We start from the raw sequence: 15,923 nt of genomic DNA on the forward strand, positions 1-15,923 counted from the left end.
AAAACCCCCAAATCACATTCAAAGATTTAGATTCGTAAGTTTGTTTGAGTCATTTTAACAAACACCTATACTACAAAATCCATTCATAACCAACCAAATATAGGATGGGCATCTTTAAAAAAACTTGAAGTTCGTTGTCTCTCTCTCTCTCCCCAAAGAAAGTTTACAAAAACCTGAAATCATCACCATTAGTTAACCATTGCCACACGTTGTTTCCTCACACTACCAAATGATCCACCAAATCTAAAGAGATAAATCACAGGGAGGAAATTCGAACAGAACTTTTTTGATTCAACAAAAAGCAAAAAATCAAATGGAAAAATAAGGGCGGGAAAAAATAACATCAAACCTTTGTTGCTTGAGGAGCGCTGACAGTGATGATTCTGCTGGCGAAAGAAAGAGGGAGATAGGAGGGATGGGGGCCAATGGGACTGAAAATGAAACGGTGGTGAATCTGGTGATTCTTAAGAGAAACGTTGGACCGGGATGGGGCAGTCAACTAAAGATTAAACCACTGCTAGCAACTTAATCTATCGATTGAGATCGAATCTGGAAAATCGTGGAGATCTTGGAGGGAAAAGTGATGCATGTAGTATATGCAATGTACAGGGGAGAGAGAGAGAGACAGAGAAAGAGAACTGATCCTGACCCTTAGATAAAAATCTTGAGTGAATCACACCCATTAGAGCCTACAAAAAGTGAGTTTGTGTTAACACATTTTAAAATAAAAAAACCCCTTGTATTGTTATATGGAGGATACAGACACATACATGGATACGGACACACACATAATGGTGAATCTAAGAATTTCATCAGTAAAAGTACAATCAAAACAAAGATACTTGAAAAGTAAGTACTTGTATCTCGAGAAAGATCCCCTAGTAAGGTTATGGAAGGCGCATAGTATAGTTTGTCCCAAGTTCTCATCCATCGCAATGTCGCCCATGCTTAAGAGGTAGTTGCAAGTAGCAAGAGTCAAATCAGAAAACTAACTTAGAACCAACACATATGTTAAGAGTAGGATACTACAATATTAAAACAATATATCCAAATTAAGCAAAGAAAAACTAAATACAAACTTGATTGTAATGGTTTGCGACTGTAGGGGAGGGAGCGAGTGCTACGATGGGAGGTGATGCAAGGGGTACATGTCGCAGCCAATGTTGGCAGGGGGCCTAGGCTTGTAGCCTGCTTTTGTGGTTGCTGATTACCAATAGACATAAAGCATATTTCCATTATTTAGACATTCAATAAACATACTATAGCAATCGGAACACGAAATAATTTAGCAACTGAATAAATATAGCTTACCTCTCAATAAGAAGGCCAATAGTCATAGGATGTAGATGATGATGGCCGGCAGCATTAGAGGTGATCTTTAGGCTCGTAAGTTAAGCCAATACCTGTTACTAGTAGCAAATATAATGGTTAAGTTGATCAATTAATTCATTGACATAGGAGGCATAACTGACCAAGACATGAAGAACCCATACTCTACCAACACCCCCAAACCACATTCAAATATTCAGATTTGTAAGTTGGTTTGAGTCATTTTAACAAACACCTACGCTGCAAACTCCATTCATAACCAACCAAAAATAGGAAGGGCATATTTAAAAAACTTGAAGTTCGTTGTCACTCCCAAAAACACTCTCTCTCTCTCTCTCTCTCTCTCTCTCTCTCTCTACAAAGAAAGTTTACAAAAATCTGAAATCATCATCAGTAGACCATTAGTTAACCATTGCCACACTCTGTTTCCTTACACTACCAAATGATCCACCAAATCTCAAGAGATAAATCACAGGGAGGATACTCGTACAGAACTTTTTTAATTCAACTTAAAAGTAAAAAAATCGAACAGAAAAATAAGAGCGGAAAAAAATAACATCAAATCTTTGTTGCTTGAAGAGCGCTGACGGTTATGATTCTGTTGGCAAAAGAAAGAGGGAAATAGGAGGGGTGGGGGCATATGGGACTAAAAAATGGTGAATCTGGTGATTCTTAAGAGAAACGTTGGACCGAAATGGGGGCAGTCGACTAAAGATTGAACCACTGCTAGCAACTTAATCTATCAATTAGGATCGAATCTGGAAACTCGTGGAGATCTTGGAGGTACAAGGGATACTTGTAGTAGATGCAATGTATAGGGAGAAAGAGAGAGAGAGAGAGAGCGCTAATCCTGACCCTTAGATCAAAATCAGAGTGAATCACAACCATTAGACTATGAGAGCGTACAAAAAGTTAGTTTGTGTCTGCACATTTTGAAAAAAAACCCTTGTATTGTTATACGGAGGATAGAGACACACATACATGGATACGGACAAGCACATCATGGTGAATATAAGAATTTCATAAGTAAAAGTACAATCAAAACAAAGATACTTGAAAAGTAAGAACTTGTATATCAAGAAAGATGCCCTCTGCATGTAGCAAGTCTCATATCAGAAAACTGAAAAAGGAAATTTGATGGTATTGAACCGTTAAAACTTGTGAAAAACTAAATAATGACCGCACCGAAAATATAACATAAATGTAATCGAACATGAGAGGCAAACCTGACCTAGGAGTTTCCCACTTGCAATCAATCGGGTGGATACATGAGGGTTGGGAACCACGCAAAGCTTTGCTAGTCCAAAATTTGCAACCTCGTAATCAAAATAAGATTAAGCATCAATGAATCAATGACACTAATGAAGATTAATATTTTAGAGCCAGTGAAAAACACAACTCAACACCTTCTTTACCTCCATTTACCAGATGCTCTTTTCTTTAATCGTTCATATAAAAATAAAAAAAAAGCGGAATAAAGAGATTCAGAAAAGGAACATCTGGTAAAGAAGTACAGAAAATACCCAAGGGACGCCAACATGAAGGAAAGAAAAACACACTGCATACATATAGGACGCGGGGGAAACACATACATTAAGTTAGCGTTTGTTTCGAATAGTTTTGTTATTTGCCAACTTGATATTCACGTTTACCACGACCCAATCCGTGTCTGTGTCCCTACTAATTGAAATTGTCATAGACAATTTTTTTCGAATACAAGTGTATTCCAAAGAATAAGGGTGCGTGCCACGATCTAGCACATTCTCTAGCACATCTTCTTCTTCTTTTTCTTTTTTTTTTTGAGAACATGCAAATGTAAGAAGCAATTTTATCTAAAAGCTACAGAAGAATATGATTATAACAAGGAACAAAACAACGAGACATTTATTACTCATTGGTTAAAACCTTGTAAACAATATAGCATATGGTAGAAGAGTTCCATGTAAGCACATATGATTATATTTTTTGACAATTGTTGTACTATTTGGGTACTCATTTAGGTAACAAATGTATTAATAGACTCATAGCAACTTTAAATTCTAGAAGCTGGATTGAGATTTGAGAACAACGAGCCCAATTATCAACAACTCACTGTTCTTTTTCGGCATATGTCACAACATAGGTACCTTTAGGAGCATTCTTTCGAAGAATTCAAGAACCTACAATATCTTATCAAAAATCTTCAGTGACTAAACCCGGTATTCCTTAAATGCGAACAAGGAACCTTCCAGTAGTTTCCATGTTGTCTCCGTAGCTATGACCACTGTCTACATATGGCCATAGGAGATATATGTGTTCAAAAGCTAAAAGAAAATATGTGCTGTTAATCTTCATTCCATAACATAAGAAGATTTCATAGACATAAAAATATCCACACAGAGACACAACCTGAACCCAGCATAGGAGGCATAATACATATTCACACAAATGCTTACAGATGTGAAGTGTGAACAGTAAGTATAGATCTTTTCAAATACAACAAAGGAAAGGAAAAGTATGCTGAAAGAAATCACATGTGCATGCATTTATTTTATGTAATCAATCGGAAGTAGATGCTTGGAATGACTATCTATTTATTTTCCTAACCAAATTAACGTGCCCCTAATTTCCAGCCTAATATTCTGTTTTCTCCTTTAATCTCCATCAAATGCTTCTCATCTCACTGGGCCAACTTGTTCAGCCACTGAATAGGAACACCTAATACTTTCATAATGATTCAACGGGAAGTGCGATGCGTGAATTCTTTTCCATTTCCACGAGAATGCCATTCATTGTGGAGAAATCAAGATAGATGAGTTTGGCTAAGAATGATAAACTGGGGAGGATTCTGGAGTGTTTCCGTTCTTCAGAAATTGGCTGGACTTGAAAATGATGGAGGCTGTTTATCTTTCTCCTAGGCTGATCTTTCGATGCCTTAAATTGCATAAAAAAAACCATGTTAAGAATTAACCAACAATTAAGGACAAAAGTACAACAATTGTCAAGAAATATATTGAAGAATTAAGAAACCAAAAAGGTCATGATAGGGCACTATATGTACTATTTATCTCCCTCCATATATATCTTAATACTTGCAAAGAATTAGTCATTCTGACTCAAATAGAAGTTGGAGTTTTGCATTTCAAGTGAGCAAATAATCATCAAAACTACTTCAAGAACACATACAAAGGTCAGTAAAACAACATGTCACGCCCTCGATTTTTAAACATAAATATTTGTACTTTTCCATAAAAGAGATCCTCACATAATACCCACGAATATATCCCAAAAGAGTTCCTTGTAGTCCTTCTCAAATTGAGTTTTTCTTTTAAAAAAATAAATAAATCTTGAGGCACCGTGGCCCAATAACTTCATAATACATAGGTTCAAAAGATAATAAGTGCTTACATTACACCTTCAACATGTGAAAGAAATAAACTAAATGTCTTCACTCGCTTTGCTTTCAAAAGAGTGCACCCTAAAGCATGCACAACACTCCAAGCTACTGCTCCGGATACATACCAGAAAAATGAAGGGTTAAGCAAACACGCGCCTAGTAGGAAAATCTCCAATTACCCTACGTGCATATGAGATGGTGCATATGAAGGCAATTTTAATAAACTCAACAAGGAATGCTATTGCTTAGAAAAAAGAGAGTGTGTCCGACCTCTTCACTTAATCTACCATATAACCCACTCTCTCTCTCACACACACACACTTCCTCCTCACTATCTGACCTCAAGCTACATTGTCATTTAAAAAGAAAAAGAAAAAAACATAGTCTTCACACCCTTACAACGAAAGTATCATTATCTCATATAAATAATAGTTATGAACATCTCTAGTAATTTCCATTGATTCACGTCTGAATAGCCATAGATCAAGGCACCGAGTGCTTTATTGTTTCCTCAAAATTTCCAAGGTCTGACAAAAAAAAAGGGTTCATCGGTTCCCATTTCAATTTCTCATTTTAACCAATATTAGGGTCACCACGGCCTCTCCCGGGTCTTTTCCCATTTCAACATACGTCTGACACATGCGTGATCCCAACCACACGATATTAACTATAATGGATTCGACGAACAAACAATAACGAGGATAACGACCAATCCCGTCCATTTATTCACATCACCGCAATAAACTCAACAACTATCATACATGGATACCACAAATATCCACAAAAGCATAAAGTCCTCATATTCGCAGCCACCGTATCATCGATTAAACTATAACATCACCATGTATCATAAATGCACAACAAAGCTTCACTTCATGAATACATATAAAAACATGTTGACTAATTCCCTTAGTAACAAACAATACAACCATAAATCCCAAAGTTAACAACCTACTACAGTGATTAGAGTAGGAATAAGATACTAGATTCTTATTAGAAGGCCTGATGTAAATTTGATTTAAGTTCCCAAGTCTTATCGCATTCCAAGACAGTAAACACTACAAGTATCCCTAGAGTATTGTTCGTATGGGTTTCGCAATGTAGAGGATTAAGTTAGAGGTGTCAAGAACTCAATAAAAAGGATCGGAGGTGGTTCGGAATGAATAAAGGGCAAAGGAACAATCAAAAACTGCCCAGAAATAGGTCAGGTATCGATACTCCATATTTGGGTATCGATACCCCAAGTCCAAAATTTCAGATTCAACACTGGAATCGATACCCTTCATCATGGTATTGGTACCACGAGCACAAACAGCGTTTCCTGCAGCTTTTTGACAGGTTTCGGACCAATCAACGAGACGAACGATCATCTACTCAACCGAGGTTAACTACAGCTCTTACACTTTCCTTCATCACTAAACTTCACCACCAAAACCCTTCTATCACATCACAAACTCAACACATCGGAGTGTACCAAAATCACATCTAGGTTTCGGCCCTTATTCATGGATCGAGAATTTAAAGAAGGATTAAATGTAAACATCAACACATAGACATATAGAGGGAGAGGAGAAATCCCTACGGAAAGGGTTTTGAGCAAAACCCCCAAAGATTAATCAAGCCCTAGCCTCCAAAACTTCAAAATCAACCAAAATTCACCTATTCCAAGCGAAACCCACGAAATTCAATGCTTGAACTGCGTGCGGAAGACGAATTGGAGGTTGGTTTGTGTAGGTTTTGAATGGTTTTGGTGGATTTTTGGTTGAGAGTGAGAGAGAGAATTTCGGGAGAGAGTAGAGAGAGAGCCGAATGAGAGTGAGAAACGGGGTGTGCTGTGTCGAGAGGAGAGTGTGAGAAATGGGAAGATAATTCCCTACATACACACACACATATGCACACACACCACTAATTGCACAACTACCCCACATCATCACACTCCTCACATTTAACCCCAAAATCAATAACCACGACACCTCTCACATTTAATCCATATTCTAATCATTTTATAAAACGCCGAAATTTTTTTAAAAAAAAATACGGGTCTCTACATCCTATCCTCCTTAAAAAAATTTCGTCCTGAAATTTAGGTAAAACAAATGAAGACACATCATTAAGGAATTTTAGTGTAAAAACCGCGTGCACTACACAACGCTTCGTATCCACTAACCTCAGTGTCCTAAAATGCAAGAAAACTCTATAATGCCATAGTTAACTAGCATAGCTTCATATCGAAACAATTAGCAAGTTACACCATGCACATAAGACATAGTCATATTACCAACCTATTCCAATCCCATAGACCGCGTCCATTCACATTACTTTCTACGAACTATCTCCGGACCGTGTTCCATCACATAGGGGAATTTCATAACATAACAACTCAACCACCTAGCCTAAAGAAGATATGATTATCAACACGTTCTAATATCAACACATCTATCTCAAGGTTCACAATTTTTTTATCACACACATTTACAAGGAAACCAATTTCGGTTTCTTCTTCTTCACCTCATTTTATTGCTTCCCAACTTACTTCCTTTCTCAAGACTCACACATGTAAGGCTCTAATGGTTCTCAATGCCAATCACTCAAAACAAGTTCCCTCAAAAGACAAACGCTAGCTCAATGTTAAAGTGTCCGACACGATGAAGTCTAAGCTAAACAACGATCATGAGTTTTCAACCTACTATTTCCAAAGCATGATTGTAATATCGCATGCTAATAAGCAATTTCAACAAAAAATCAGCCGTGTTAAAAATATATATATATAGTCCAAGCAGTTCAAAAGTTTTCCTTTTTTTTTTTTTTAAAAACTTGTCCATCCGTCACGAAATTTTACAAAGTTCTGAAAAGGGATATTCGTTTTGGTAGACATTGTCAACAGACATTCATAAACACCTCATATGTCACCTGAAAATTTCAATAATTTAGAAAGCATAAAAATGATTTTAGGATAAGATCCACTCCACTATGATGTATTCGACTCCAAGTTCGTACCACTATCATTGCCAAAATGAATTATACAAAGAATCAACTTTCGTACCGCATCACTCTTTTTCAGAAAAATTGAGTTCAACTCGATTTTCGAACATATTAAAAAGACATTTTCATTAACGAAATACTGGTAATCTCATATGTAGATACCCAATATACATCCACCAGATTTTACAAACTGAAACCTCCACAAGTATTTTAACAGAAAAAGAGTAAGTAGTCTTACATTCATTTCCAAAGGTCAAGTATGCCAAGGATGAATTTTCGCAAACATTACCTCCCTTTTTTTTTTTGAAAGTCTTTGAGTTCAAAGTAGGTACATCTGAAATAACTCTCGAAACAAAGTGTCGTTACTCCACATTCCTCCATATACTCATCCGACGCCCTAAGTAAAGAACTCGATTTATATTTGAAATGTCCACAACTTCCAAACTAATATCGCTTGTTCAATATCTTACGAAACATTTACTAAGCTAGCAATAGTCTCAATAAACCATAATCTAGTAATTTAAAGGCACTGCGAAATTACCATCAAATCACAAGCTGCTATATAAAGTAAGGAGTTGAGATAAGAGGTTCCAATTATCACGTTGCGTTACGTCTAACTAAAGGATTCGAGCCAAACTATCCAAGTGCACGTCTATCGATCACCCATTTAGCTAGTAATAAGTATCCACACATTGCACCATTGTCCATCCAATTCCACATTCCAAGAACAAACTTCACGCACTAAGATTACATAACAGGTCAAACAAGTAGATTCGACTAAATAGCAACACATTTTATACACCAAATAGCTTATTAAATCAACCGGCCCACGGATTCACCGTACCAACCAATAGCCTGTATCACCGAGTACATCATCGAGCTCACACAGTACCCAGTACGACATCGGCCTCACACAGTACCCATCACGATATCGGGCTCACACAATACCCATCACAACAACAGGCTCGCACAGTACCCAGTGCAACCATGGGTTCACACAGTGCCCAACACACTACGGGCTCACACAGTACCCAATACACTACAGGCTCACACAGTGCCCAATACTACCACGGGTGTACACAGTACCCTATATAACCACCACGGGCTCACAGAGTGCCCATTACTTCATATCTCATGGCTCTAAGCAGGCCAACAGTAATCAAGTTCATTTCAATCCTTTAAGACCTTCCATGATTTCTATTCAATTTATCAATTTTGAGTTTTCTCATTTAGCTAATCCAGTTGGCAGATCCATTCAAATTTTTGCTAAACAAGTTCACATAGATAACTCCGCAATGTTAATCGATACTAGAGTAGACCATATGTTTTCATAATGGCAATCATTCGGCAAGTAAGCATTTCAACTATGCATAAGTAATCATAACATCAACATATGAATTCACGTTACCTCGCAATTCGGTATTTGGTGCATGACCTTACCTCGTGGGTCTCTGTACGTTCCCTCTGCTTGTCGGCTGTGGACAATCTACCACTAAGTGCCCCGGATGACGACACCGATAGCAAACCCGAGGTGGCCTCTGACCATGATATTCTCTCTACTGAGGACAGTCCATCGCACGATGGCCCGACTGACGGCACCAATAACACACAATCGTTGACCCAGACGATACTCCCGACATCCTAGAAAAGTTAAGTAGTTTTGAACTATGTTGGCTCAAGGTGGACCGAAACTGCTCTCTGTGTCTCTTTCTCCCATGGTTCTTAGACCCTTCTGTAGATGCATTCATTCTAATAGTTCGTTGTCTCGGCTCCCATACTTTCACTTACTTTGGTGTCTCTTAAGGATATACTCCATACTCCTAGCGCACTCGACAATGTCAGAAAACGTCCCAATTCTTTGACCTACCACAACCTTCTTAATAGACAAATATAATCCTTTCTCAAAACGTCTACATTTTCTGTCATCTGTTGCAACTAATTCTGGCGCAAAACGGGACAAGGTTTGGAACTTAGTAGCATATTCTGAAACGGCCATGTAACCTTGATCTAACCTCTCGAATTGATTTCTAAGTTGCTCACGATACGACTCCGAAAAGTATTGGTTTTCAAAAAGCTCCTCAAACTCGGCCCAAGTTAGGTTTTCCTCATCTGGCTCATTTTCTTGACTCGCCACCCTAGCCGCCCTCATAGCGTCTCTCTTTACTCCTAGAACGGATTCCCACCACTCGTTCGCCTCACCGGTAAGTTGACAAGCTACTATACTCACCCGTAGGTCGTCCTCCGTAATCTTGAGAGCAGTAAAGATCTTACATGTGTGCAAGCCAATGGTCAGCCACAAAAGGATCGCTACTCTCCCCATCGAACTAAGGTGGATTCCTACGACTAAACTCTCGCACGGCTACTAAAGCCCGACTGTCCACATTATCCCTAGGAGATGGTTGTAGAAGATTAGTTGCTGCAAGTGTTGCTACAATTTCCCTAGCAAGTTGATTCTGTCCTGCCCCCATTCTCGGATTCCCGATCCTACCCCGTCTATTCTCATGTCTTCGAGGCATCCCACTACAACAAAGAAACACAAAAAGAGATCATCAATAACATAAACACTACGAATCTCTAACTTCACCAATCCGGTTTAACAACTCTATGCCAGCCTACGGTGAAGTAAATGCAATGCCACATAGTTGAATGAATGTCACTCACACAGGTATGCACAAGCTTTGTTAAAATATAATGATTTTGAACCCATGAGACTAAAAGTCTCCCCACGGTCTCGAGGAATTCTAAACCTATGCTCTGATACCAAGTTGTCACGCTCTCGATTTTTAAACATAAATATTTGTACTTTTCCATAAAAGAGATCCTCACATAATACCCACGAATATATCCCAAAAGAGTTCCTTGCAGTCCTTCTCAAATTGAGTTTTTCTTTTTAAAAAAAAATTAAATCTTGAGGCACCGCGGCCCAATAACTTCATAATACATAGGTTCAAAAGATAATAAGTGCTTACATTACACCTTCAACATGTGAAGAAATAAACTAAATGTCTTCACTCGCTTTGCTTTCAAAAGAGTGCACCCTAAAGCATGCACAACACTCCAAGCTACTGCTGCGGATACAAACCTGAAAAATGAAAGGTTGAGCAAACACGCGCCCAGTAGGAAAATCTCCAATTACCCTACATGCATATGAGACGGTGCATATGAAGGCAATTTTAATAAACTCAACGACGAATGCTATTGCTTAGAAAAAAGAGAGTGTATCCGACCTCTTCACTTAATCTACCTCATAACCCACACTCTCTCTCTCTCTCTCTCTCTCTCTCTCTCTCTCTCTCTCTCTCTCTCTCTCTCTCTCTCTCTCACACACACACACACACACACACACACACACTTCCTCCTCACTATCTGACCTCAAGCTACTTTGTCATTTAAAAAAAAAAATAACATAGTATTCACACCCTTACAATGAAAGTATCATTATCTCATATAAATAATAGTTATGAACGTCTCTAGTAATATCCATTGATTCACGTCTGAATCGCCATAGATCGAGGCACCGAGTGCTTTATTGTTTCCTCAAAATTTCCAAGGTCTGACAAAAAAAAAGGGTTCATCGGTTCCCATTTCAATTTCTCATTTTAACCAATATTAGGGTCACCACGGCCTCTCCCGGGTCTTTTCGCGTTTCAACATACGTCTGACACATGCGTGATCCCAACCACTCGATATTAACTATAATGGATTCGACGAACAAACAATAACGAGGATAACGACCAATCCCATCCACTTATTCACATCACCACAATAAACTCAACAACTATCATACATGGATACCACAAATATCCACAAAAGCATAAAGTCCTCATATTCGCAGCCACCGTATCATCGATTAAACTATAACATCACCATGTATCATAAATGCACAACAAAGCTTCACCTCATGAATACATATAAAAACAAGTTGACTAATTCCCTTACTAACAAACAATACAACCATAAATCCCAAAGTTAACAATCTACTACAGTGATTAGAGTAGGAATAAGAAACTAGATTCTTATTAGAAGGCCCGATGTAAATTCGATTTAAGTTCCCAAGTCTTATCCCATTCCAAGACAGTAAACACTACAAGTATCCCTAGAGTATTGTTTGTACGGGTTTCGCAATGTAGAGGATTAAGTTAGACTGTTAGAGGTTTCAAGAACTCATTAAAAAGGATCGGAGGTGGTTCGGAATGAACAAAGGGCAAAGAAACGATCAAAAACTGCCCAGAAATAGGTCAGGTATCGATACTCCATATTTGGGTATCGATACCCCAAGTCCAAAATTTCAGATTCAACACTGGTATTGATACCCTTCATCATGGTATCGGTACCACAAGCACAAACAGCGTTTCCTGCAGCTTTTTGACAGGTTTCGGACCAATCAACGAGACGAACGATCATCTACTCAACCGTGGTTAACTACAGCTCTTACACTTTCCTTCATCACTAAACTTCGCCACCAAAACCCTTCTATCACATCACAAACTCAACACATCGGAGTGTACCAAAATCACATCTAGGTTTTGGCCCTTATTCATGGATGAAGAATTTAAAGAAGGATTAAACGTAAACATCAACACATAGACACATATACGGAGAGGAGAAATCCCTACCGAAAGGGTTTTGAGCAAAACCCCTAAAGATTAATCAAGCCCTAGCCTCCAAAACTTCAAATTCAACTGAAATACGCCTATTCCAAGAGAAACCCACGAAATTCAAGGCTTCAACCGCGTGCGGAAGACAAATTGGAGGTTGGTTTGTGTAGGTTTTGAATGGTTTTGGTGGATTTTTGGTTGAGAGAGTGCGAGAGAGAGAATTTCGGGAGAGAGTAGAGAATAGAGAGAGAGAGAGAGAGAGAGCCGAATGAGAGAGTGAGAAAAGGGGTGTGCCATGTCAAGAGAAGATAGTGTGAGAAATGGGAAGATAATTCCTTGCATACACACACTCACAGACATATGCACACACACCACTTATTGCACAGATACCCCACATCATCACACTCCTTACATTTAACCCCAAAATCAATAACCACGACACCTCTCACATTTAATCCATATTCTAATCATTTTTCTAAAACACCGAAAAAAAATTTAAAAAAAATACGGGTCTCTACACAACAAAACGAACTCAGGAAACGGGTTGAGCTGGAAAGACCTTGCATCTAATCCTAGCCAAGTAAAAAAGTAAAAGTTTGACTTCTCTTGCTTAATTTTCTTTCCCTGTTTTTTCTTTTCTATTTGTTTTTTTTTTTTGGTACCAGCCAATCAAATATACAAACATGAGATAAGATAATGACAAGGAAATAGGATGACATATAAAATACAAATAAACAGAACCCAAATAGTATTCATTGGAGAAAGTCATAATGCAGTTTACCTCTTCTGATTAAAAATATATGGAGATGATCATTGGCCCCCCAAAATGACCAAAACTTAAAGAACCAAGCTAGACTGCACCAAAACAAATTTGTAAGTAAGAGAATTTTTTAGGAAAATAATTAAAGTAATCACATTTGCATGTTACAATTTGAATCACGTCCAATACTATTGTTTAAGTTGATTTGTGAGTACGTAGAATATTGTTGTATAGGGCTGTACTTAATTCATAATCCGTAATTCGTCACAAACTCTAACCATTATGATGTCAGGTGTGAGCTTACTATTGAACATCGAGTTCTTTTGGAATGGTAAACCTTTTCTTATATTCTCAAATCTGAAAAATTCAATGTTCCAAATCAAGATGAGACAAACTGATGTTTTGTGATTTCATGCCGGCAGCTGCCAAAAAGATGCCACAATAAGAAGAATAAGACGCTACCTCCAAAACTTTAAACTCGTGAGCTGTTATCTCAATATTCCAAAGTCAACTAAAGAAAATCACTTTCAATCTATTGGGTAAGAAAATCTTCATTCCGCCATGCCCATTAGTACCTTATGGCTAAGAAGATAACTGAAAATGTTACTTGGGCTCACGTGGTGTGGTTCCCTCACTATATTCCTAGTGGTCCTTCATTTTATGGATGAGCTGCCATAATAGACTATCAACCAAAGACTGATTGTTTGTTTGGGGAGTAATTACAGAGGATAGCTGTGTTATTTCTCCTGATGGCACTGAGTCCCATAGACAATTCTTCTTCGAATACCCTTTACTTTCTCCATTTTGAGGTATTTTTTTGTTGAAATGTGGATACAGTAACTTCCCTACACAGTGGGATGATATTGATGTTGATGGCTGACCATACACGGCAGAAATAAATTCTAAAATTGTTCTTAGACTGGTTTTTCAGCTATGGTTTACCACTTATGGAGGGAAACAAATAGCAGGGTTTTCCAGCATAGTGGAAGACCTGTTGAAGCTATTATCTTGGCCATTGAAGGAGATATGAGGGTAGGTTTTATGGGGTGGAAGAAACTTCCCTGCTCTGAGGAAAACACCTGAATTGGCACTACCTGCAATATGCCTAGCACTTGGGTATCTCATTAGTTTTGCAGTAGTTTGTAGTAGGCTCCGTTCTTTCATTGTACTCTTTGTATAGGCTCTCAAGGATCCTCCCTTGGCCTTCATTTGCGGTAGTGTTCTTTATATTACCCAAAAAAAAAAAAAAAAGACAACTGAAATGTCAAAACCAATGCGAAATAGAAGTCATGAACTTTAGTATCTAATTCACAAAATAAACATGAGGGAAATGCATCCAGATTCCAGAGTGAATGCCATGAGGTGAAAAAGAAACCAAACCGTCAGCACATATGGCAAATGAAAACGCCAGAGACAGTATATATTGGTTTGTATACATGTAAGAAAATAATCTACCAAGAAAGATTTGAAATTTTTTTCCTTCTTCACATTATGATGAATACAATTTGTGAAAGGCGCTTTGGAACGCAAGGACTTGCGAGTACTACTTTACCACCATAGCAGTAAAGATTTGAAGTTTTGTGGGAATTTCTTTGCACCAGAGAAAGAGCAATGTCTACTCCGTTGTAGTTGAAAATCAGAGCAACAAAGAACTATAGGCGAAAACAAAAGCCAACCACAAAGACATAATTATGGATATATCGACGTTATTGACAATAAGAACATTTACCTAGCACTGAAATAGTAGGAGTAAAACATTGTCCATTTCCATCTATGCATGTTGTACTGTTTAAGCCGGTGGTTTTCAATCTTCTTTGATGGAAAGATGTTGATAGAGACAAATAGACAATACAAGTATAATGTGTATTATTTGCTCATTTCTAAGTTAGTAGCTTACCTCATATCATCAACATAGAGTAATAAAATAGCAATTGGTCAGCATAGTCTCCACTAAGCTCATTTGTCTTGGCAAAACAGGAAACTGAAGGGATACAGAGACCTTAAAATGGCAGGTTCATCCACCAACAAATCAAAGAGTTTTGCAGCATTTGACAATTAAAATTGGAATCCATTGAGGCTGCATATGGACAACGTATAGCTCAGGTGATGTTATGTAGATATACACAATGATGTAGGGATAAGAAGCAAATTAGGAGATCGGGTAAGTCCCACTTAGCTTCAAAATAACTCGAAATGGGTAAGAGATAACAATAAATCAAGTCAAAGGCTTGATATCATAGCTATGAAGTCCGTGAGTATTAATGATCACAAACCTTAATGTCCTTAATGTGGGACATAGAGGACTTATACACAAAGCTCCAAAATAAATAATGTTCCCGCAGTTTAGAACCCACATTCCGCAGTACTTAACAAGTTTCTGCAATTCTAAAACCAGTTGGCAAATAGAAAATTTTGGCTAACGAATTTAATTGAACAGTTGGGGTGCGTAAAGTTGTAAACATTTGAAAACAAAGGATCTGTGCTTTACCCAGCATTGACTACTCAATTTCAAAACTAATAATTCACTCCTAAGACACGAATGGTGGAGAAAAAACATGGTTGGTTCAATCAATTAGTCTGACCCTTTTATAAGGAGTATAGATATGGATTTGTCTAGCTAGAGTGAACTTTTGAAATAGAGTGGAAGCAATTGAGGAGAAAAAAGGGGCTCGCTTGGATAAGCATCGAGAAGCATTGCAGACTTGCAGTGCCTCCAAAACTAGAAGTCCGACCATTCCTCTTGCTTGTGTAAATTCATAACTTTGTCCTCTTGATTTGAATTTTTCCAGTAGGCTTAGAGATTTGGGCAAATTCATACAACAAAAACCAATCGCATAACAAAAAAGAATACCGTGAAAGTGTATGAGACTATGAAAGT

General features: G+C 37.9%; 1 protein-coding gene across 1 annotated transcript in view; it reads right to left on the minus strand.

Annotated features, from left to right (window-relative positions):
* Nucleotides 1-328: 328 nt before the first annotated feature.
* LOC131309979 (lysine histidine transporter 1-like) overlaps nucleotides 329-15,923 on the minus strand; it is a 51,333-nt gene continuing 35,738 nt past the window's right edge. The window contains exon 6 of the mRNA XM_058336729.1: nucleotides 329-410. Within this exon, the coding sequence (XP_058192712.1) occupies nucleotides 344-410 (67 nt within the window). The 3' untranslated portion in view covers nucleotides 329-343. The remainder of the gene's footprint in view (nucleotides 411-15,923) is intronic.

The sequence above is a fragment of the Rhododendron vialii genome, chromosome 12a, assembly GCF_030253575.1.
Source record: "Rhododendron vialii isolate Sample 1 chromosome 12a, ASM3025357v1".
NCBI classification, from domain to species: domain Eukaryota; kingdom Viridiplantae; phylum Streptophyta; class Magnoliopsida; order Ericales; family Ericaceae; genus Rhododendron; species Rhododendron vialii.